This window comes from Lactuca serriola, chromosome 3, assembly GCF_051521515.1.
Source record: "Lactuca serriola cultivar US96UC23 chromosome 3, Lser_US96UC23_V15, whole genome shotgun sequence".
NCBI classification, from domain to species: domain Eukaryota; kingdom Viridiplantae; phylum Streptophyta; class Magnoliopsida; order Asterales; family Asteraceae; genus Lactuca; species Lactuca serriola.
The window spans coordinates 75,079,470-75,102,821 of record NC_136410.1 but is presented as its reverse complement, the minus strand read 5'-3'; the positions used below and the strand labels follow the sequence as shown (position 1 = coordinate 75,102,821).

The following is a 23,352-nucleotide window of genomic DNA, read 5'->3' as shown; positions in this document are numbered from 1 at the left end:
GATACCTAAACCATGGCGACTATGTAGACTTAGTGCCCGTTGTGTAAACCTTGGCGATCATGCAAACTTGATGCCTAACCCCTAGCGACTATGCAGACTTATTGTCTGTTGTGTAAATCGTGGCAACGATGGACTTCGTGAAGATTCCTTAGGATGATCCTTAGGAATAAATGAATGAGGAATAGCTTATTCTTAGGGTAGATCCTTAAGAGTAAAGAAGATAATGGGGATGGGTAATTTGGTTGATTGTTTAATGTTTAAACATAATAATTATATTATTGTGGGCTGAAAACCCTATGTACTCACCAGGTTTCCCAACCTGACCCACTCAGTTTATTTGTATCACAGGTGTCGATATCAAGTTACATTACACTAAGAGATTTAAAAGAGAGGTAGATCACTAGTGATAATGAATGTAAGTTCTGTTTATGCTTATGTTTATGTATTGACAATGACATCCCAAATGTTTTAAAATGAATAAAATACGTTTCTTCGGAAATGCTTTGATAACGTATTTATCGTGTTTTTCTAGGAATAAATTCCGCAACATTTTTATTAAAATAGGTACTCTGATTTTCATAAAGCATAAACAAAATCGGTCTTTTCTGGCCGTGAAAATGGGGATGTCACATCTGATACTTCGAAATCATGAACTTTTTATGAAATGATGCTTACTAGATCTTCCTATAATCGCTTGGTGTATACAAGTCATGTATAACTACAACTGACCTTAGCGTTTTCACTAAACTATCATAATTTGCTCATTATGGCTTTAAACCTTATAAGGATTTCGTGATTTAATCCGGACGAGAAAGTAATCACAATTATGAACAATTATCGGGGTTTTCGAAAACGTATCAAAATATGGCAGGGTCCTTCAACGCCTCCTCATTCTCTGAGGTCGGACTCCTCCTGTTTCCTCATTGTTCTTCTCTGTTGGGCAGTCTCTTTTGAAATGTCCCACACTTCCACAGAGGTAACAGGTTGGACTTATCCCAACATTGGTAGTCGGAGTTATGAACTTGACTAGGGTTTTACAACTGCGGGCGGTGTGTCCCTTCCTGTTGCATCTAGTGCAATGCAGCACTCGGCAGACTCCATGATCATGGTAGTTGCATTTGCTGCAGTGTGGGAGATTTCCACAGTAGGGTATGGTTGGTGTTGGAACAGCAGGGATGACTGGGGTACTGACTATCCCGATTCTTTGCCTCTCAGTAGGTCTTTGGGTTGAACAACTCCCTTTGAACTTTCGTTTTAGGATGTTAGGTTGGAGATCAAGTGTGTCCCTTCTAGTAGGCACTTGTTTTTAAGATTGGTTAACACCAAGATTTGGATTTCCATTAACACTTCCACTCACATTTGTATTGTTGGCGTTAAGAACAGCTAGGGCGGCTGTCACCGCTGTTGTGACAATAGCTTGGAACGTAGCTGAGTCCATCTGGAGGATTGGCGTCTTACCGGTGGGTTGGTTATGTTTCTTCGGAGGCATGATCTGCCACATGTCAAAAAAAGAAGCTTGTAAGCAACGATGGTTGCCTCTAGATGTATCCTAAATGTTTGTCTATGCATTAAATTTTCATGTTTTGCTATCTGACTATCATTGATTCGACTCACATCCCTATGATGTGGTCCTAGCAAGATGTAACATCCAGATTTTCAGAGGTATTACGGTGTAGGTTAATCTTGTGATTAAAGGAGAGACTCGACGAGTTGAGGGTCCAACTCGCCGAGTCGAGTCGGGTTTCTCCCGTGGATTTAAGGAATGGACTCAATGAGTCCGAGGAAGGACTCGTTGAGTAGATGTTGGGCAGAGAAACCCTAATCTCCGGGGTTTGGGACCTATTTAAAGGCAGTTATAGCCTCCTTGGCCCCTTCCCAATAGTGTCTTTGTCCCTTGAGAGAAACCCTAGAATTATTTATGATCTAGAGAGGAAAGAGGCTTCTTGGAGGTCATTTCTTTGAGAAGAAGATCAAGGGAGTTGCAAGGATCTCATAGGAGAGCTGGTGGATCAGTCTCATCTTCATTTCAAGCTTCAGATCTGGTACAACTCTTGCCTCCCTTGTGTTTGAGTAGATTTCCTTGGTTGTAAAGTTGGGCTTGTATCCATATTGATGGGGTTTTGGGTGCATCCAAACCCTTTTTCGAGTCAGTTGTAGATTTGGACCTTGTGAGGTCCAGAGATCCAGAAAGTAGGCAGCCATGAGTGAGTAACCTTGGAGCTTGGAAGCTATGGAGCTTCAATGGAGTCAAAATGGTGTATAGAGCAAAATACACCATGCATGAGCCTCAAGTTCAGACCTTTGCATGACTTTTGGGTAGTAGAAGGTTAGATCTATGATTTTGGGTTGCAGATCTGGCCCCAAATGGCTGAATGAGAAATCTGTGGGAGCCAACTCGCCGAGTCCATGGGTGACTCAACGAGTCGTAGCGGGTTTGACCGAGTAGTCTTAACCAGTGTTGGCTTGCCGAGTTGGGAGTCAACTCGACGAGCTGAGTGACTCCTAGGTAGAGTTCAGTTGATGCGAGGGGACTCGACGATTCGCACGGGTGCACTTGACGAGTAGGGTCAAATGTGGATTGTTGACTTGAGCTTGACTTTTGTTGACTTTGGGGTTTTGGTCAACAAAAGTAATAGAGGCCTTGGAAGGGTAAAATGGTCTTTTACCCACTTTAGAGAGTCAAAAAGAGAAGGAACTGCCTTCGATTATCTGAGTCATGAAAAAGAGTTATTATAAGAGATATTCATCCTATGTGTTAGGCGGTGGCGAGTTCGAGATTTAAGTGTGAGGATAGCTGCTTTCTGCTTGTCATGTGAGTCTTCTCACTATACTTTACCTAGAGTGGTAATTAGAGTTATGTGACAGAGTGTTTTGTATGCTATTTATGTGATGTGATGCACTACATTATTTTTATGTGATTTATGTTGTGTGTGTGTTCCAGAGTTTACAGAGTTAGGACCGAAAGGTCCACAGAGTTAGGACCAGAGGGTCCATAGAGTTATAGCCTCGAGTGGCTAATATGTGTTTTATGTGGTATTTTGGGGAACTCACCAAGCTTCGTGCTTACCGTGTTATGTGTTATGTGTTTCAGGTTCTCAGGATCGCGGGACGGCACCGGTTGATTGTACACACCAAAGAAAGAGTTATGAGGATCCTGGATTATTAATTACTAAAACATGGAGTTGTGTTTTGTGAATTGAACAAATGAGATTTTAATAAAATGTGTCATGAGGATTTATATGATTCTAAATGAAAAATTTCTTTTGAAAATTTACGTTGTTACATAAGAATAGATAAATATTTGATCGCAATAAAGTTCACATACAATAAACTTACGAACTCCTTGTTGTTAAGCTTATTGAGCTGGCTGGATAACTCTCAAATTCTCGTCGGCTCTAGACGCTATGGAGATTTTAGCTATAAGGGTAGTTCCGGGGATCAAGTCGATACGGGGTTCAACTTGACACTCGGAAGAAATCCTTGGAACGTCTTTGGGGAAGATATCAGGAAAGTTTCAGACTTCAGAGATGCTCTTGAGGTCTTTAACCTTTTGCGTCTCATCAATCACATGAGCCAGGAATGCATGACATCCCTTTCGTAGATACTTCTGGGCTTTGGCGCAGGAAATGATACGAAGGTTTGAACAAATTTTATCACTATAATCAGTGAGAGCCTCGTCAGGGGGAAAGATTGAGACGAGTCACCCTTTCGAATGCAAAGAACATCAGCACGATTTGGGGCCCAACCATCTCATGTCGATTATGACATCGTAGCTTTTTATGGATACTGATATGAAATTTATGGGGAAAAGGAATGATCGTCTAAGTACATCCTATGAGACATGTATTGAGGCCAAAACAGTGATAGGACCTTGATAAAGTTGCTTAATTTGCATGCTATCGATCTAAAGTATACTTTTCACAAAGATAATCTTTAACTGAAATATGATCGTTGCCATCATAACTGAAACTGAGATTACACATATTTCGGAACTCGTGACCTAAAAATAAGTCTAAGTGATTCTAATAGGGAAAGAATCTTGGCAACATGAAGGACAGAGATGTTTACGGATAAGAGCTACTTAAAACATAAATATGAAAGTTATTCCTTAGACCAAAAAGGAAGGATGAGTAGAGTATTCTCCTATCGCCGATGGGCACTCCTCGGACGGATCCTTAAGTTAGCCAGCCGGCGCTCCATGTCAAGCAGGCGACCCTCGTATACTGTCTAGCATGCTCGGAGCTCTATGACCTCAGCTCGAGTGGTAGCTAGCTCTTGTTGCAGAGCTTCATTGTCCCTCATAGTTCTCCCGTAAGCAACTTCAAGATTGTGAATACAGTTTGTGTTGGCATCCGAGTCTCCCTCAAGCTCCATAGTTCGCAGAATGGCCGCCACGTTTAGTTCAACATTGCGGGCCACTCAGCGGACTATGATTGGAAGGGATCTGTCTGCGTAGCCTCTCTCGTTCATATTGTAGAAGCAGCGATCCCCATTGTACGGGCGGGGTTGGCCTTGTTCGTGACTCCACCTATCTAGGCTTTCGACCCACATAGGCGTTGGGCCTTCGAACTCAGGTCGGGGGTTAGGATTTGGTATCGGGGCTACTTGAGGTAGGCTCTCGACTTCGAGTTCTGAGTCATTCTCTTCAAAAAATGGTTCGGCGAAGTCATCGTCCAAAGGAATCTCATGGTTCTCTTCTAGCGCTAGTTCGAGCCATCCATCATCTCCTTGGTTGGGAAAGTACGAACTCGCCAGGGAGATGGAATCTGGCCATGCTATCTATGCGAGATGGTGGTAAAGGGATAGTTAATAGGAATTGAATCTAATAATACTTCCAATGTATTATAGTTACATGCTTGATTCTTCAAGAATGGATCCTTGGGTAAGTTTTCGGTTCGACCGTTATAGCATCCTAAAATACTCCTATAGTATTTTAACCCTTATGCTTGATTCTAGAACTCTTCTGGTGTTTAGGTAAGTTTTAGGCTTGCTGCAACACAACAATCACTCCCAAACACATGTTAGTCATGTCTCTAATGAATATAGTTGATCAGGCTATATTGACCCTAGACATGATTACATAACTGCCCAGGTTTTACCGCAATATCAAACATCCAAATACTTTTGTTTTGTTCTACTTATGACACGGTTTTTGGTACTCGGGTATACTTATATACTTTGTTATAAAAATACTAATATTTTTTTGGAAAGTATGCTTTTAGTTTAGAGAACTTAGGCCCCTTAGTATTTATAGTTGTATACCATGTAAGGTTTGGTATACTTAGTTCGCTATAAACAAGGGCTCTGATACCAATCTGTCACACCCCCAAGCTGGAACGGCGAAAACGTTCGGGGGTGGTTGACGTCATACGTAGTATCACAACAGTTGTATCATAGCAAGCATAGTAAAAACAACCAAACATTGAATACATATATGAAAAAGGTTTACAATGTCTTAATACAAAGTTTTGTTTTTATCGAAAATAAAATAGAAAGACGTGACTCTAGCGCACCGACTTCTCCAAAAGTCCTGGAAGTACCTGTCTACTAATTCCCTGAGAATACAAGCAGTTTTGAAAGAATATCAGCATAAAGTTGGTGAGTTCATAAGCATTTAGTTTTGGTGGGAAAATGTCTCTTTGATCTTTTTGAAAACTGTTATTCAAGAAAATCCTATATTTTCTTATGAAAAGCGTGTTTGAAAGCCCATTCCTTCCATGACTTCCAGATTCGTACAAGGTATGTACAATCCAAGGGTTCGTGGAATGGATATGAATATCCGTTAGTTGCATGCTAAACAATTTGTTTATGAAAAGCTGAGTTATCCTGGGAAAATCCTATATTTTCCTTAAAAGTTGATGCTTGGTTATCCGTTCTAAACTGAGGTGTACAAGTATCTACCATACTTATATCGATAAACGTAGTTTTCATTTAAAAACCCTGGTTACTCCCAGTGAGGTATATTAGCCCTATTACGTAAATAAAACTAATAAAAGAAAACATGATTAACTAAATCCTGAAGGTACTGTTAATACCCTCCAGTAATCAAATCGGTTATTACCATGAGGTTAGTTCACTTGATTCATTATTACAAAAGTAAATTTCTGCTATCTAGGTTGCGAGTTTCATAACCATAACTGACGGGCTATGCCCCGCAATGGCCGGTATCCTTTATGACTTTGTCACCCATAAACCTGTCGGTCCGACTGTAGCTAGCAGTCAGGTGCGGGGTTGTCAGTCCGATATAGATCTATACACAACAGTCATGCTCTCCCTACAAGAGATTCTGGTCATAATTGCTAGTCCTACACTCTATTTCTTGTGGTGAGTGTTACCAAGGACGTGTCTCTAACTTAGACTAACAAATTTACAAGCAATAATATAGAAAATCCTTTTGTGATTAACATAAATCCTTTATAAAATGATACATTTTGCTACATGATTCATAAGTTCATTGTTATAGTTTTGAAAATTGTTTCTACGAGTTGATCTGTTAATCGTTTGGTAAAACTATTTTCCGTGTTAAAAGCATTCTAAAAATATAATTATCTTAAACAAAATAATATACTTTGCGCACAAGTTTCCTTGTACTTTTGCTTGTATTCCCCGCTAAAAACATGAAAAACTCGGAAAAACGAAGGGGTATGAACTCACCTTGGGCGATTTGAAGGAAAGATCGATACGGAATGTCGGATGTTCAAGTGAAGCCTTGAATACGATTTGATCCTAATTAACATGTAAGGACACATAAAGGAGTTAAATGAAGGTATTTCTCTACTAAATATGATGGAGAACCACTCTAAGAACTTGGGACTACCTACACTAAGTGCTAGAACCTTAAAGGATTGCGTGAGGGAGGTGTATGGCCACCTTAAAGGTGTGTACGGCCATGGGTGTGCGGCCCAATGGGTGTGCGACTGTACACTCATGATAGAAGGTGCTTTTGAGGTGTTTTCAAGGTCCATACTTGTGTCCATGAAGTGTTCTATGTCCGTACTAAGTTGTAGTACAAGTTTATGGTCTTAGAAATGAGTTTGTGGTCCTAGGGTGTGTGTATGGCCGCATACGGGAGTGTGCTGCCGCACAAGGGTGTGTCCGGCCGTAAAAAGGTATGTGCGGTCATAAACTCCACATGAAGATGCCCAAAATGTCAATTCCAAGGTACAACAAAACTAGGTTCTTGTCCAACTCGAATATGGAAGTCCAACTCTTACTTTGGAGGGTCTTTAGGAGTGTGTGGCCCACCTTATGAAGGTGCGCGGCCATACTCCTTCAAAGAGTGAAGAACATGATGATTCAAGGCTTAGATCAATAGGTCCTTCATGTATGATAAGCTAGGTGATGGAAAATTCACATTTTTGAGGCCTTGAGAGGGTTTGTGGTTAAAGAATCTTAAGAGAAAAGGAGTAGTGTGCTGCCAAGGAGTGAAAGGAATGAAGGGAAAAGGGTCTACCCTTTATATAGGGGTGGGTGTGTGGCCATGAGGGGTGTATACGGCCGTACACCCATATGTGCGGCCGTACACCCGATTTCGTCACTATTTGACTTGTTGGTTCGTTCCTAATCTTGACATTGGTTGTACTCAAGTTTAGAACGCTTAAATGAACCCTTAATCAGTGTTAGAAGTTAAAAGAAATGAGTTTAACTTAGATTAACTGACTAGATGTACCAGGTGGAAGTTTCGGGTTGTCACATGGCACTACATGTGAGGCTCAAGACATGAATAGCAAGATGTTGAAGTTCCAGGCACTCGTCTACATAATTTGGCCACCGTTTGGCTACAATTTAATATATTAAAAGACTAATAAGTAATAAAGTTATTATTATGTATTTTACTCATGACCACTTGAAATTCCTAATACTAATAAATTATTGGATTGCATTTTATTCCTCAATTGAAAGAACTAGGATATACCAAACCACTTTGATGCTCTCATTGAACCGTACAAAGTTGTTCATGAATTTTTACCGGTGTTGGACTATCATAAGACATCATACAATCCACAATTTATATCATAATCGGAATGAAAGTTCTCCTCAAAATGATAACCGGTTTATAAAAATAAGTGTTTAGTGGTTAAATAATAAATATTAGTGAAATAATAAAATTATATCACCGACTCTTCTTCCACTCTTGTTTATACTTATTCAACACATTCTACCTCTTTCTTTAGGTATATCACTCTCACCTCATGATAGGAAGGAAGTTTCAATCATTTCCCATACTCCCCCGCAAGTCTCAAAACTTCATTCCATAATGGAGACTTCACCAAATTAATAAAGTATTATTTATTTTACTCATGAACACGTGAAATTCCTAATACTAATAAATTACCATGTATTTTCTTCCTCGTTAGCACGACCACAAATATGCCAAACATTCTAAGCTCTCACTGGACTTTATAAGTTATTCATGAATTTTCATCATTGTTGGACTATCATACATCTTTTGAATGACATCATACGATCCACATTTTACTTCATAATCGGAATGAAAGTTCTTCTCGAAATAAAAACTATTTTATAAAATAAGAAAAATAATTATGTGTTTAGTGGCTAAATAATAAATGTTAGTGAAATAATAACAACATATACCTATTATCAGGATAATCTCTTGCGGCTTAAACAGGTTAACACATAAGCTAAAACACTATCAAGATGACTTGAACCACATTCTCTTCAATTTCTTCAACAATCGAATTAAGCATTTTAAATCATTTATTTGCATCTTTAGCAAATGCGGATGTGTTAATCAATCTCACAAATATCATGCCACTTGGACTAAAAAAATTATGATTGGTCACTATTTTTAATCCACCTAACCCTCACACATAATAGTGCATCCACTCTTGCTTATACTCATTCAATACATGCTACCTCTTTCTTTAGGTATGTCACTCTTGCCTCATGATAGGAAGAAAGTTTCAATCCTTTCTCATAGTCTCAAAGCTTCTTTCCATAATATGGTGACTTCACCAGGTTAAATGGGAACATTTCACCATATAAAAATGATCATGAAGCAAGAGTTACTAGTTCTCTATTCTTCATTGCTTGATTTATTGTCTTTTATGTTCCTTTCTTGAAAAATGATTTCAATGTCCCATCACTCTCAGCTTGAAAGCATTCATCATCCAATGCCTTAGACTTTTTTTCCCTCAAAACCCATCAACCAATTATTGAAAATTTGTATTATATCTTCATCAACCTTGGGGCATGCACAAATAACTTTTTTTGTTTTTGTTCCGACAAGGTGATTCTGTATTCCAAACATAACTTTGTTGCAGTAGTTACATTGCATGTTATTTCTATTTGTTGGGTCTCTTCGAGTACAATGTTCCTTACTTTTTCTTTTGGCATGATTAATATCTACAAATCAAATACAATGTCACAATGTTATAAGAAGTTAAGAACAACCAACTTGGATATACAAATGTTCGTTTTGTTGAACTGAATAGTGACAGTTAAAACTAATCAGAGAAATATATGCATTATGTAATGAAGATGATGTTCCCATATGAAATATATAAGGGTGAGAAAGACCTCAACACAAAAGACTATGAAGTAAGAGTATGGAACTTGAGCATAAATTATATATATATATATATATATATATATATATATATATATATATATATATATATATATATATATATATATATATATATATATTAAATCCAAAGTAGCTTAGGAGGAATAGTACTTTTTTAGGCTTTAAGATTTTGCCACAAAATTTTGCTGAATATGACACTTTTAGTCCCTAAAGTCAAAAAATATATATTTTTGCCTTTTTGATTAAGTTTTTGTGCCTTAAGGTTTTTGCCACAAATCTTTAACGACTTTGACACTTTTAGTCCTTGCAGCAAAGGTTTTACATTTTGGTGTTTTTCCCACAAATTTTTAATGAATTTGACACTTTTCATCCTTGTAGTCAAAACTATACATTTTGACATAAAAAACACACACACACACACACACACACAAAAAAAAAAAAAAAAAAAAAAAAAAAAAAAAAAACTCTTTTAAAATTTTGCCACCATATTTTTCCAACTTTGACAACTTTAACATTATTGGCACAACATTTTTGGATTTTCTCCACCAATGTCCCTTCTTTTTGTTGTACACTTTTGACATCTAATTTTAGGGGTTGTCGACTTTCTCCCCTATTTATGGTGATTTACAATTTAAGCACATATCTTTTAAAGTTGGCCGATTTTTTCATATTACCCCAAAAGCGACGTAGCCACGGGTTCTTTACTAGTTATATAAAACCTAAAACCAAAAAATGGAGATGTGTGTGTACTAATTTATTGTAGTTGTCAAACTCTAATCTTTCTCGTTAAAAAGATAGGAAAATCTCCGATAAAATCTCAACATTTTGCGTTAGTTTACGGTTTAATCTCAACTTTTATTTTTTGAATAGAAAAGTCTCAATTATTTTATATTTTACCCACATTAACGAAATAGTTCTTATTTTTTTCAACAGAAAATGACAAATTATCGTATAAAATTAGATAATAGGGACTTTTCTATTCAAAAAATAAATGTTGGGATTAAACCGTAAACTAACCCAAAATATTGGGACTTTATTGGAGATTTCCCTAAAAAGACATATCTAGTCCTAGCAAAGATTTTCTTCTTGATTTCAATGTAAGAAACTAGAATGTGATCATCAAAGGCAAAAACTCATAACTGATAAGAAGTATGTCTTTTTAGAAAAATAAAAATAAAGTTATGCTTACGGAGTTACCGGTTACCAATGAGAAAAGAAGAAAGCGTCGACTAAAAAGACGACGAAGAAATCGGCAAAAGAATAATTGAAGAAGTCGAGTGAGATTTTTTTTTTGTTTTTTTTTTTGGACTTGATTTCAACTTTAAGAAAGTATATATATTGTTTCCTCCGGCCCAACCCAACATCTACCGGTCTTGCTCCCAAGTATGGTTAATAACCAATGGGCTTAACGATTACCCATTTGAGCACATGATTACCCACATACCTCATGACTCGTCCGAGTCATTTGTTGGCTCAACTCGCTACGAGTCAAGCATGACTTGTTAATTCTTACCGACTCGCATACAAAAATGAGTCAGTCTAATGAGTCGCCTATTTTGGGTTTTTAAATGACTCGTACGAGTCGACTCATGACTCATACGAGTGTGACAACTATGGTCATAACTTCGACTTTGGTCATTTAGTCAAATTTAACCTCCAATTTTTAATAGACTTATAAATTGAAAGGAAAACCATGCAAGATTTCATAATTGTAGGGGACCAAAGGTGTAGCATTGTCTACCGTATTATTCTTAAGTTGATAAATAGTATTTATGTAAACTTTAATAATAATAAATTTTTTTAAATTAATTTTTGAAACTTCAATTAAATTATTATTAGTTTCTTCTCCAAAAATAACTAAAACAAATTTTAATCATAATTCTATTTTAAGATTTTATGGTAACTTTTTTTCTTAATTTTCTAAACAATTTTTTTAGTTGATATATAATTATTGTTTAACTATTTAAATACATATAATATATATTTCAAGAGAAATAATTTATTCTTATATGCCATTTATTTAGCAATATAGTTTATTTAATTAGACATTATTTTTATAAAACAATAATTTTCTTTATTTATTTATCAATTTAATTCTAATTAACTTTCTATTTGTATATAACAAATTACAATTGTTCATTCCATTCCTTTTGAAACTTCATTACATTTGTTCATTCCATTCCTTTGTGATATCATTACATAAACCATATAGACACAAATAGTGCTCTATTTAGGTATTATTTACTTTTTTTTTTAGTGTTTTCTTATTATAGAATAAACGAAAAAACCATAGAAACTTACAATTGTAACCCGTAAAAATTTCACATTGAAATTTAAAATAAAAGATCTTCACAAAGATTTCACAATAATCACAATTGTTAACTCAAAGATATAACAAAACTTCTTGGTTCAAAATATCAAACGTTAACAAGAACATAAACGAAACTAACAAATTATAATATTAACATAAAAATAATAAATATCAACACATCATCTTAAAGTAAACGTTCAAAAAGCCAAATTGGAAGAGATGTAAATTGGGATTCAAACTACTTGACTTCAAAAACTACTTTCCCTTGCTACTACAAAACAATCTTTAAAAGTACCCATTTTTTAAAACAACCAAGAAATAGCAATTAACTTATCTTAATAAATACCTATTAATTCACAAAATCTTGAGTAAATATCATACCTTTCTTCTAATCCAATCGACTTGGAGCTTTCCTTTTCCTGATGCTCCTCCTTGGCATCTTATCATGATGTCTACCACGCGTTTTCTGCTTCTTTTGATCCTTGTCAATTGACACGCCTTTTTTCTTCTTAAAACTACGTAGTTTTGATCGCTGCCCATTCATAAGTTTAGACACCGCACTTGATGATGTCTTTTTTTTCTGTTGCTTTTCTTCAGACAAATACTCAACACCTTTTGGCATATTCGACATTTTCTTTATTCTTGATTTTGTCCAAACTTGTTTGCCCTGAGTTTGAGGATTCTTCTCATGTAATTCACACTCAATCTCTTCATTATTTTGTTTCAAATTTGCTTCACTCGAATCTTGAAGTTGAGTGTCCTCATTTTTCTTTCCATTTTTACCCCTCTTTTTTGACTTCCGCTTCTTTTTGCCTTGTATTTCTTTTTGCTCCTTATCATTTGCACAAACTCCATTTTCTTGAACACATACATCCATCAAACTATCTCCTTCCTCATTTGTTTGATGATGTTCAATCTCTAAACATTCTGGTTCAAGCAATTCATTGTGTGTGACATTTTCTTGATCTTGAAACACTTCAATTATCTGTTTCTTGGTTTCCTGTAAATCCAACAAGCTTATTTCTTTTTTCGTGTTCTTCTTACGTTTCTTGTTATGCCTACTGCTTTTCTTCCCTGTGTCTGAATCTTGCTTCCTTTTCAAATATTTTTCAGATTTAGGGTTTGAAATTGGGCCAGAATCTACACCAGCAAGCAAATAACGTTTCTTCCGAGTTATGGAAATTTCTTTGCAATCACAAAGCTTCTCAAGGTGGTGTTTCAGCAATGTAGAGTGGGCCCAAGGCAAATCAACAAACTCCTGTTTTATGTAATTTGATATTGACTCCTCACTAGAACCTCTTTTCTCATTCAGCTCCCCAATGGCTTTATGAATCATCTGTATCCATGAATGATATAGATAAAATTAGCTCACATTGATCAAAATAAACGTGTTTAGGGTTCAAAAAGAATTGATATGAATAAATTGGGTTAATCCTCTGTCAGTATCAAATAAAAGCACTAATCAATAGCAATGTTGTAATATATACCCAGTTATATTTTAGATTTAAAACTAGTATGTACGCATGGGTTTGTAACAAGATTCAAGAAAAATAGTTCCTTTTTAAGTTTTTACAACGTTTAATTTGATCACATTCAATTTCTCTCCAAAATCAAAAGAAAATTCTTGAAGACGTAAAAATGTTTGATCTTGGAAAAGATGATTGTGTATTTGACTGTAACAGAGGGAATACTTGCTTCAGTAGAATGCAATTACAAATTTTAGTTAAAAACATTGCAACGAACGAAACCTTCATCAATGAAACAACTCAAAAGTAACGCAAAAGAGTATTTCCGTCAATCAAACACCAAAAAGAAAACCCTAAATGAGAAGATTGTATCATGGGCGTTTGAGATCTTTTTTTTTATTCAAAAACAACCACCAATGTACTTACAGCTGCATAAGGCGGATGATTAGGCGTCTGAAAATCGAAGAAGAATTGAGAGAAGCGCTGTTCGATTAAGCTCGGATAGGAATTAAAACCGTCATGTCGGAATAAACTAGGGTTTGAATCGGCAAATTTAATGAGAGCTTCTTTCAACTTCTCCATGGCTGCGTTGAGGTTTCCCTTTGGTGTAACCGGTTCTGTAGTTAAGAGGGTTTGCGTTATGGGATCGAGGGTTATGATTGGATACAGTTCCCATGGATTATAACGAGAATATATTATTGACTTCAAGATTCGGAGAGAGAAGAATGTGTCAACATACTTAACTTGTGCCTGAATTTTTGAAACCGTTTGAGGAGCAGCTGGCGCCTCGAACACATATATTTAAAAATAAATAAATAAAATATCTTTGTTTTTACTTTGATTTTTAAAAATAAATAAATTTCATTCTTATTAAATATGATATTTGTCATTGTTTAACATTGATAAGATTGATAGAATGATGGGAATAAAGAAATGTAAAAAGAATATATTATTTCTTTTTATTTTTTTAGAGATGACTTATTATTGAAATTTAAAAGAGTAAATTACAGTAATGGTTCATGTGTCATGCTGAATTTCGTGATTTTAAATTTTAAGTTTTAACATTGATAGTTTTTATGGTTTTATTTTTTTTAATAGCGGTTGTCCCTAAGCTAATAAATCTATAAATTTAGTTGTTATTTGTTATTTGTTTTTGATGAGGTAAAATATATATACAATTTTTTTTACCACGATGTGGATTACAAGTTTGCAGTCTGCAAAAAAGTTATTTATATTTTAAAGTTCATATACTACATAAATTATATTAAATCATATCAAATACTAAATAAACAAAGCATATGTACATACCGATGGTGGTGACGCAATAGAGGTGGTGGTGGCGTTAGTGGTGGTGGTGGTGGCGTTGTCGGTGGTGACACAAGTAGCAAAGGAAGCAAATGTGTTGGAGGTGGTGGTGGTGAAGGTGGTGTCGCCGCCGAGGTGTTGATTGATTAAGTGGCAGTGGTGGTGGTGGTTATGGTGGTGGTGGCGGCGAATGTAGTGGTGGTGGAAAAGGAAACAACAACTTATGGTTGTAACTTATAAGATGTCTTCCAAAAATAGAAGCTATCTTTTGTGAGATAAATAGTTTATTATTTTATTACAAGCTAATAAATTAATTAGAAACTAGTTATAATTAATTTGGAATTAATTAGAATTAATCAGAATTTATTTAAAAGCTACAAGAACTGAATGTTAATTATTCAATAGTTAAGCAAGATAAACATTCTGGAATCCTATGAGGGTGGATGATTTTGAGAGGTTCTAGAAACCTTCTTAGAATCGATCCAGGTAATAGATAAGGTAAGGATTTAAATTATGATTAAATCTTATTATTTAATTAATTAAAATTGGTTTTATCTGCAAGTTATCTCGCCTATATAAAGACCCATTTAGCCTTCATAAAATTTGATCCTACCTTCTGTAAGGCTGAGAATTCAGTTTTGCTATCCTTTATCCTCTCTCCTCAATTTTCTAGGGTTTCAGACGATTATCTTTGTTTGAAGACCGTCGACCTCCCTGATTACTACGTCCTCTCCCTAAGATAATTGTTTATTGCATAGGATTGTTGTCTGTTATGAAAGTTTTTATAATGAGAACTGTGCTAGATGATGAGTGATATGATTAAAATGAATTGTGTGTCCGATCATGCACTTGTTTCATGTTTTGCTCCTTGAGAAAAAGCATTAAGCAGGTCTCTAGAAAAGTTGGGATGGGGATTCGATCGCAAAGTAAGCGCGTAATGTAGTCGAACTTAAGTGAGAGAACGTTAATGGTATATGTAACTATGTTCATTTTCGATGATAATAGCAGCAATGTTATCTAATAAACTAATAATTATCTTGATATGGGTACAATAGTCGGATACATCTTGGTGATGGAATCAATACGAGTGCATTAAGCAGTGAGACTCAATTTGTTCTCTCAATGCATCTCATTTGAGGCGTTGAAGGTGAAGGATCAAAATAGAGAAGAAGAGGGTTGTGGTATTGGTCATGGCAAAATAGAGAAAAAGAGGGTTGATCGTAGACAAAAAGGAGGAAAGCCAAAAATTAGGTTTAGAGACATGAGAGAGGATGAGAAATTTAAGGAAAAACATGAAATATGCTCTTATACCATGATAATGAATATTTTCCCATGATTAATCTCATTATATAGATAAGAGTACAACAATTATATCGGTTATACACAATAAGGCCATGGGAAAATAAATATACATCAATATATTATAATACGGGTGTTACTAAAAACCAATAATTTGACATGTATGTGTGAGTGTAGGTATGAGGAACAAATGGCACATCATTGCAAGTTTATTTAAATTTCCCCTTATAGTACGATAACAAAATGAAATGTATTAATTGATTATTTTTCAAATTATATCATACCATTTAAAACATAAAATGGTAATATACTTCTATTTTTAGTAAATTATATTTAGGAAGGTGGAGATGATTATTGTAGATGATGAAAGGATGAAAGGTCACCTACGAAGAAAGTAGATTGATAATGTGATGATAGACTTTAAAGAGTTAGATCTTTCTAAGGACATGACCTCGTATAGGAGCGCGTAGAGGCATATGATCAATGTAGTGGAGTAATATAATAGTTCTTTATGTCTAACCTATGTTTCTACCTGTTGCCTAGACATTTATCCCAATTTATTGTTTGCTTATATCTTCTAGTATTCACCTCAAGTGATGTGCCAACATTTGTTCCACGCTTCGTTCCTAGTATTTGCAGTGGCAGACCTTAGTGGAGCATTGGGGGTCCCGGACCACTGCTCAATTCCCGGCACGTAGTGTAATTTTTTTTTCTATTAGGTGCACCGGCTTGAAATACGAGGGACAACCCTACTAAAAAAGTTTGCGTCTGCCACTGAGTATTTGTATAATTTATTGTGATAAGTAGCCCTTTCTGGTTGATTTTTGTTTGTTCGTCTCATCCTATGAGCCTGCCCATTTGTTTCCATGTAAGTGTTGGATGTATTTGCTCTAGTGTACATGTGTACTCCTTCCTTATTCTTTACTAATTATTTACAATGTTGTGTGTATTCTACCTCTAAAACTACATGTTTTCCATTTGTACTATTTATACATTGACCTTGATATGTTTAAGTTATTTAACTATTCGTTTTTCTTGTTTTGTTTGACCATGGACTTGAAATTATTATGCATGAAATCTTATTTGAGTACGCATGCTCTTTGTCATTTCCACTGCATCGTATCTTTTTTCTTTTGTTTCCTTTCTTCCTTTGTTTTTTTTTCCACTTTTTCTTTTTATTTGTCGGATATCTTATTTGGAAAAAGTTAAGGTTGCCTACCATCTTACTCCCCTTACCCCGTTTTTATAGGATTTTCTTTTTGTTATATTTTGATGCAAATTAATTATTCAATTGTATTTTCCTAAATTTTAAGCAATATAGTAAAAGTTGTTTTTGCAACGTATTATTCTACAACTTTGTTTTAAACTACAAAAAACTAATTCCTCGAATTTCTTTCATCAACATTGGAGCACAATTCCTCCTTTCTTTTTCACCTTTAGTTACATTACACCATATATTCACATCTTAAAATATATCATTTTTACCATAATGGAGTATGCTGTTAAATCTTAATGATATTTCATCGGAAAACCCCTATTTTACAACAAATATCTCTTACAGATACAATTTACAAACATCATCAATTGCATACATACTGATATAGATCAGTCTTTCCATGCTCTAATTAAACAAACGTTACACAAATTACAAACATACATGAATACAACAAAATAATCATAACATACCTAAGAAATTCCAATACCTGCCACCTTCGAAAAGATGAAAATCCAAGGAGGAGCAGCAACAAAGAATGAAATAATATCTGTGGAATTAAACCAAAACACCCAAATCAGGACAATTCAAACAATTATTTATAAATAAATACCACAATAATGTAACTAACTAAATTACCATTCTCATTTTTTGGAATCATAAATCAGATCCTTCTAGTCTTCTTTGAGTTTGACACTTGTTCTGCTTCAGAAGTTTTTGATATTCTCTTGGAGGACCTTGTTCGTCCTGAATCTTCTTGTTGCTCTTTTGAAGAATCGGGTTCCTTTTTAATTGAAAAAAGTAGTCAAAACTAAAGTAATTTGTATTAAAGTTTTATGTTTATCATCTAAGTTATGTTATGTTTGCTTGTGTATAAAAACAGTTAAACACTCTTGTAGCTCTCAATAAACTGGAACAAAGCAATTCTTCTGGTCTTAAAACCTTTATTTGGTTTCTTTAAAAACCAGTCCAACATAAGGATTATATATATAAAAATCTATATATATATTGTTAATTTTGTAGCATTGAATACCTCATTTATTGCTTCTGCAATTGTATTATTAGACCTCAAGCTTCTTCGAACGGGAACCACTTGTTCTTCTTTTTTCTAAAAATAAAAAACAATTAAATCAAATGTCGCATATTACTAAAAAAAAACATTCAGTTTTTTGCAAGCGGTTTAACCACTAATTCCCTCAACTTTTCCCAATCAAACCATAAAAGTTTATCAGGTTTCACTAGTAATTTTCCGAATTTACCATTTTAAGTTTTTAGCTTCTTATATCATGTCAAAATGGTTAAATTAAAAAAAATATATCAGAAACTTTTATGGTTTCATGGGAAAAAAAATAAGGTATAAGTGGTTAAACTGCAAAATTTACCCAAAGACATAATAGTTTTCTCTATAATTTGTGCCCTCATTTGTTCTATAAAAATGTAGGGGTACCTTTGGAATTGGAGTTGTCTCTTGTTTCTTGATGCTAGACCTTAATCCTTGTCTCACTGGTCTCTTCTTCTCAGTTTTCTCAACACCTTGTAATGGTTTTTGTGGTTGACTTTTTTCTACAACGCCTTCTTGTATTGGTTTTTGTGGTTGACTTGTTCCTACAACACCTTCTTTTAATGTTGTTTGTAGTTGACTCTTTTCTACAACACCTTCTTGTAATGGTTTTTGTGGTTGACTTTTTCCTACAACGCCTTCTTTTGATGGTGTTTGTGATTGACTTTTTCCGACAACACCTTCTTTTAATGGTGTTTGTGGTTGACTTCTTCCTACAATGCCTTCTTGTAATGGTTTTTCTGGTTGACTTTTTCCTACAACACCTCCTTGTAATGGCTTTTCCGGTTGACTTTTTACTACAATGCCTTCTTGGAATGGTTTTTGTGGTTGACTTTTTCTTACAACACCTTCTTGTAATGGCTTTTCTGGTTGACTTTTTCCTACAACACCTTCTTGTAATGGCTTTTCTGGTTGACTTTTTCCTACAACACCTTCTTGTAATGGCTTTTCTGGTTGACTTTTTCCTACAACACCTTCTTGTAATGGCTTTTCTGGTTGACTTTTTCCTACAACGCCCTCTTGGAATAATTTTTCTGGTTGACTTTTTCCTACAACACCTTCTTGTAATGGCTTTTCTGGTTGACTTTTTCCCACAACACCTTCTTGCAATGATTTTTCTGGTTGACTTTGTCCTACAACACCTTCTTGTAATGGCTTTTCTGGTTGAATTTTTCCTACAACACCTTCCTTTAATGGTGTTTGTGGTTGACTTTTTCCTACAACACCTTCTTTTAATGGTGTATTTGGTTGACTTTTTCTTACAACACCTTCTTTTAATGGTGTTTGTGGTTGACTTTCTCCTACAACACCTTGTAATGGTGTTTGTGGTTGACTTTCTCCTACAACATCTTCTTGTAATGGTTTTTCTGGTTGACTTTTTCCTACAACACCTTTCTTCAATGGTGTTTTTCGTTGTCTTTTTCCTACAACACCTTCTTTTAATGGTGTTTGTGGTTGACTTTTTCCTACAACACCTTCTTTTAATGGTGTTTGTGGTTGACTTTTTCCTATAACACCTTCTTTTGATGGTGTTTTTCGTTGTCTTTTTCTTACAACACCTTCTTTTAATGGTGTTTGTGGTCGACTTTTTCCTACAACAGTGTCATCTTGGGATCTTCTTTCAACCTTCATTAAACCTAGTACAACTTTAAGAACTGGCTTTCTGGGTTTAGATTCTTTACGTTTGGGTTGCAGTTCAGATGTTATTACAGTTTCTTCGTTTTTTACATCACCTTGTTCTTCTTTCTCATTCACTTTGTTTAGTTGTTCTTCTTGATTTCCATCTTCAAAAACTTCAACTTCTATTTGTGGATCAATTTGTTCATCGGTTTCCATCACAACTACTCCACTTTCTTTCTGATTTACTTCTGTTTCTTGTTCTTCATGTTGAGGTTGCTCTTTGGTTGACTCATTTTTCAACAAATCTTGACAACAAGATTCAAGTTCCTCATTAGTCCTTTCGACACATTGTTCTTGTGGAATCATTGGTTCTTGATTTACTTCTGACTCTTGTTCTTCATGTTGAGGTTGCTCTTCGGTTGACTTATTTTTCAGACAATCTTGACCAAAAGATTCAAGTTTTTCATTAGTCTCTTCAACACATTGTTCTTGTAGATGAATTGGTTGTTGATTGACTTCTGTTTGTTGTTCCTCATTAGTCCTTTCAACACATTGTTCTTGTGGAATTATTGGTTCTTGATTTGCTTCTGATTCTTGTTCTTCATGTTGAGGTTGCTCTTCAGTTGACTCATTTTTCAACAAATCTTGACCACAAGATTCAAGTTTTTTATTAGTCTCTTCAACACACTGTTCTTGTAGATGAATCGGTTGTTGATTGACTTCTGTTTCTTGCTCCTCATGTTCAACATTTCTCACTACTCTTTCTTCTTCATGTTTTATACATTCAACATACTCATCTACTTCATCACCATCACTATTGATGACATCATCAGACTGTTGTTGATATTCCTCTTTTACCCCTACCCTCTGTTCCTCACTAACACTATTTCTCCTTCTTCCTGATCGCCTCAATCCTACCACTTCTCCCTTCTTTTTTCCATCACTATCATCTTCTTCAACCTCCATATCTGTAGCTTCATTTTGATCTGAAGTTACTTGAATCATCATGGGTTTTCTACCCCTACCCCTACCCCTACCCCTACCCCTACCTCTACCCCTACCCCTACCCCTACCTCTACCCCTACCCCTACCCCTACCCCTGACCTGAACAATCTTAACCCTTCTACCCTTCTTTCTCTCCCTCTTTTTCTTTTTGTGTTTTCTGTGAGGAAGGCCCAAACCCATGCTAGAGCTGGATGAAGTGGGGCTAGGCCAATCACTATCTGATGAGGAGCTAGAAGAAGGACTTGAAATGGAGCTTGAAGTTGAAGATGAGCTGGGTAGAGAGCGTAAATATGTTCTATCATGTGTCATGACGATTTTGCCCTTCATGTGAAGATCTCTGATGTGATGATTTAGGATTGTAGCATGTGCCCATGGTAATTCATGGTATTCCTTCTTAATGAAGTTGGAAATGGCTTCCTCACTTGAACCACCTTCTGTGTTTAACTCCCAAAGTGCTGTTAGTATCATCTGTAACACAACCACAAAACAATAAATATACAAATTAGTAACAAGCCATCTATAAGATTCATTAATAAAGTAAGAACTAAAAAGTCACCTAAGATCAACAAATTTCTATTTGCACCTTTATCCTCTACCTCTAAATATATCTGAGTGTGAACTGTGAACAAACGAAATGTGCATTTATTCTATGTTCTGTGTTGATAAGGGGAAGGGTGCTGCATTATGTAATCACCATAATTTGATCTTATCTGATCTCTTTTTTTTTTCTTTGTGGTTGTTTTTTGTCTACCTTCTGTGATACCCTAGGGTAAGGTCATCTCCTACTTATTGTTTCATCTAACTGAAAACAATGAAGAACAAGATTCCAAACAACTGAGTATCAACTTAACTGTAAACACGAATTCCATTCCTTCATCCTAATGTCACAGTTCCCAAAGGCATTCCCCCAATATATTAGTGGTTAATGTTATTTTCTACACAAGATAAGATCAGAATTTGAGCACAAAATCTCTTCAATCTCAGTTCGAGGGCTTAGCACATCAAATAACAATCCCTCATTCCCTCCTTCGAAAAAGTTTCAAGCTTCTGGACATTTGCTGTCTGATTTTCAAAACGATAGACACTACATTCCAGATTTAATACCAACATTATTATATTCGGAACACCTGTTCCACATACTTAATGCAAAATTTTCCTTGTAAATGCTGAACTTTCATACCTGAATTTGAGAAGTAACCCCCCAGAATAACCAAAAGTAAACATCTATAAACGGAGGTCGAACAGGCATGCATTTGAGCAAATAATGTAAGATCATCCAAAGAATTGAAATTGAGCATCATAATAACGACTTACATCGGCATAAGGAGGGTGATCGGGGACGCGAGGCTCATCCGGGAAAATATCATCTAAGCGTCGTTCGATAAGCGATTGATTATCTGGTAATAATCTCTCGGTGAGCTTCGACACCAGTGCCTTGAAGTTATTCGTGTTTCCGTTCATACTCGGGTCGTCTTTCTGGTAACAATCGACGGGCGATGCATCGATTATTGCAGTAGGAGTGTGAGGGTTCTGCGGTGGCGGTGGCGGTGGTGGGGGAGATTTTTCTGGTAACGGTGGTGGAATGTAGGTGGGGTCCATAGTTGTTGAGTGAGATAGAAAAAATGGAAAAGCTCGGGGAAAGTGTTGAACTTATGTTGACCGGTGAATGGAGCTCCGTTGCATTAGATGGGTCCCACCAATACTATTATGTCAACAGCAACACGGCAGCTGCAATTTATGCCGTGTTGTTTTAACGTAAAATGCTAAATATATTTGAGTAAATTACATGCAGTTAATTCGTTTGTATTTTTATTCAAGTTTTGAATTGAAAGAGTGATATGGGTGGTTTTCATGGTTTTGAAATGCATCACTCCCCCACAGTTAGCCAGTGGTAAAATGACATTTTCGCTCCTATTAGAGGTGGGTTGTAGGTTGGGAATAGATATTTGGGTTCAAACTTCATGTTTTGTTAGGGGTTATGTGTTGCGAAAATCACTTATCATATTAATTATTTTTGTTGTTTTGTTCATATTTATGTAATTTTTTATACATTTGATCATTTAATTTGTTATATGTGTTCATATATTGTCATTGTCACCGGCAGGACCTGTCCATAGATTTTCGATGCCCTGGGCGAAAAGTTGTAAATTTGCCCCCATGGAATAGAATTTCTTAAAAACCATATCACCAAAGTTTCTACATAGAAAACTTATAAGCAAGTCTTTTTATTTAAGACAAAAGTACTAAGTTTTTTAGAACCTCAAAAACAAAATTCATAGAAAAAACAGATCGGACTAGCTAAAGAACAAAGATTACAAGAAACAAACATTACACTAACAATAGACAAACATTTGAAAGCTTCAAAGTTACATTAAAGTAACAAATAAAAAAATGAAAAGCAACACCAAAGCAAAACCACAACCAAATGAAACATGTGGAATTAGGATAATTGTAAATGAAACATGTGAAATTAGGATAATTGTAGAAGATCTTACAATTTAGAGCAACTCCTAATCACTAAAA

At 35.4% G+C, this 23,352-nt stretch overlaps 2 protein-coding genes across 4 annotated transcripts; both read right to left on the bottom strand.

The window, feature by feature from the left end:
- Positions 1-11,996: 11,996 nt before the first annotated feature.
- LOC145094522 (uncharacterized) lies at positions 11,997-14,080 on the bottom strand. The gene is made up of 2 exons (XM_079032683.1): positions 13,754-14,080; positions 11,997-13,197 (listed from the first exon to the last, which is right to left on the bottom strand). Exons 1-2 carry the CDS (start codon positions 13,907-13,909, stop codon positions 12,250-12,252), a joined length of 1,104 nt encoding a protein of 367 aa, XP_078888809.1. The 5' UTR covers positions 13,910-14,080; the 3' UTR covers positions 11,997-12,249.
- A 3,348-nt stretch (positions 14,081-17,428) lies between these two features.
- LOC145092656 (uncharacterized) lies at positions 17,429-22,461 on the bottom strand. Of its 3 annotated transcripts, XM_079030620.1 has the most exons (6): positions 22,010-22,126; positions 21,681-21,913; positions 18,592-21,297; positions 18,178-18,252; positions 17,784-17,928; positions 17,429-17,694 (listed from the first exon to the last, which is right to left on the bottom strand). In XM_079030620.1, exons 2-5 carry the CDS (start codon positions 21,696-21,698, stop codon positions 17,809-17,811), a joined length of 2,919 nt encoding a protein of 972 aa, XP_078886746.1. In that variant the 5' UTR covers positions 21,699-21,913; positions 22,010-22,126; the 3' UTR covers positions 17,429-17,694; positions 17,784-17,808. The 3 variants fall into 3 exon arrangements, with proteins under 3 accessions (XP_078886746.1, XP_078886744.1, XP_078886745.1); XM_079030618.1 differs by lacking the exons at positions 21,681-21,913; positions 22,010-22,126 and adding an exon at positions 22,144-22,461; XM_079030619.1 differs by lacking the exon at positions 22,010-22,126 and having other exon boundaries at positions 21,681-21,985.
- Positions 22,462-23,352: the final 891 nt, after the last annotated feature.

Excerpts from the sequence above, each read along its gene's own strand:
- LOC145094522 (XM_079032683.1), bottom strand. The coding sequence starts at position 13,909 with ATGGAGAAGTTGAAAGAAGCTCTCATTAAATTTGCCGATTCAAACCCT. Across the intron at positions 13,198-13,753 it reads ATCATCCGCCTTATGCAGCT|ATGATTCATAAAGCCATTGG; the intron begins GTAAGTACATTG and ends TCATGGATACAG.
- LOC145092656 (XM_079030618.1), bottom strand. The coding sequence starts at position 22,428 with ATGGACCCCACCTACATTCCACCACCGTTACCAGAAAAATCTCCCCCA. Across the intron at positions 21,298-22,143 it reads ATCACCCTCCTTATGCCGAT|ATGATACTAACAGCACTTTG; the intron begins GTAAGTCGTTAT and ends GTTGTGTTACAG. Across the intron at positions 17,929-18,177 it reads TTGCAGAAGCAATAAATGAG|GAACCCGATTCTTCAAAAGA; the intron begins GTATTCAATGCT and ends TCAATTAAAAAG.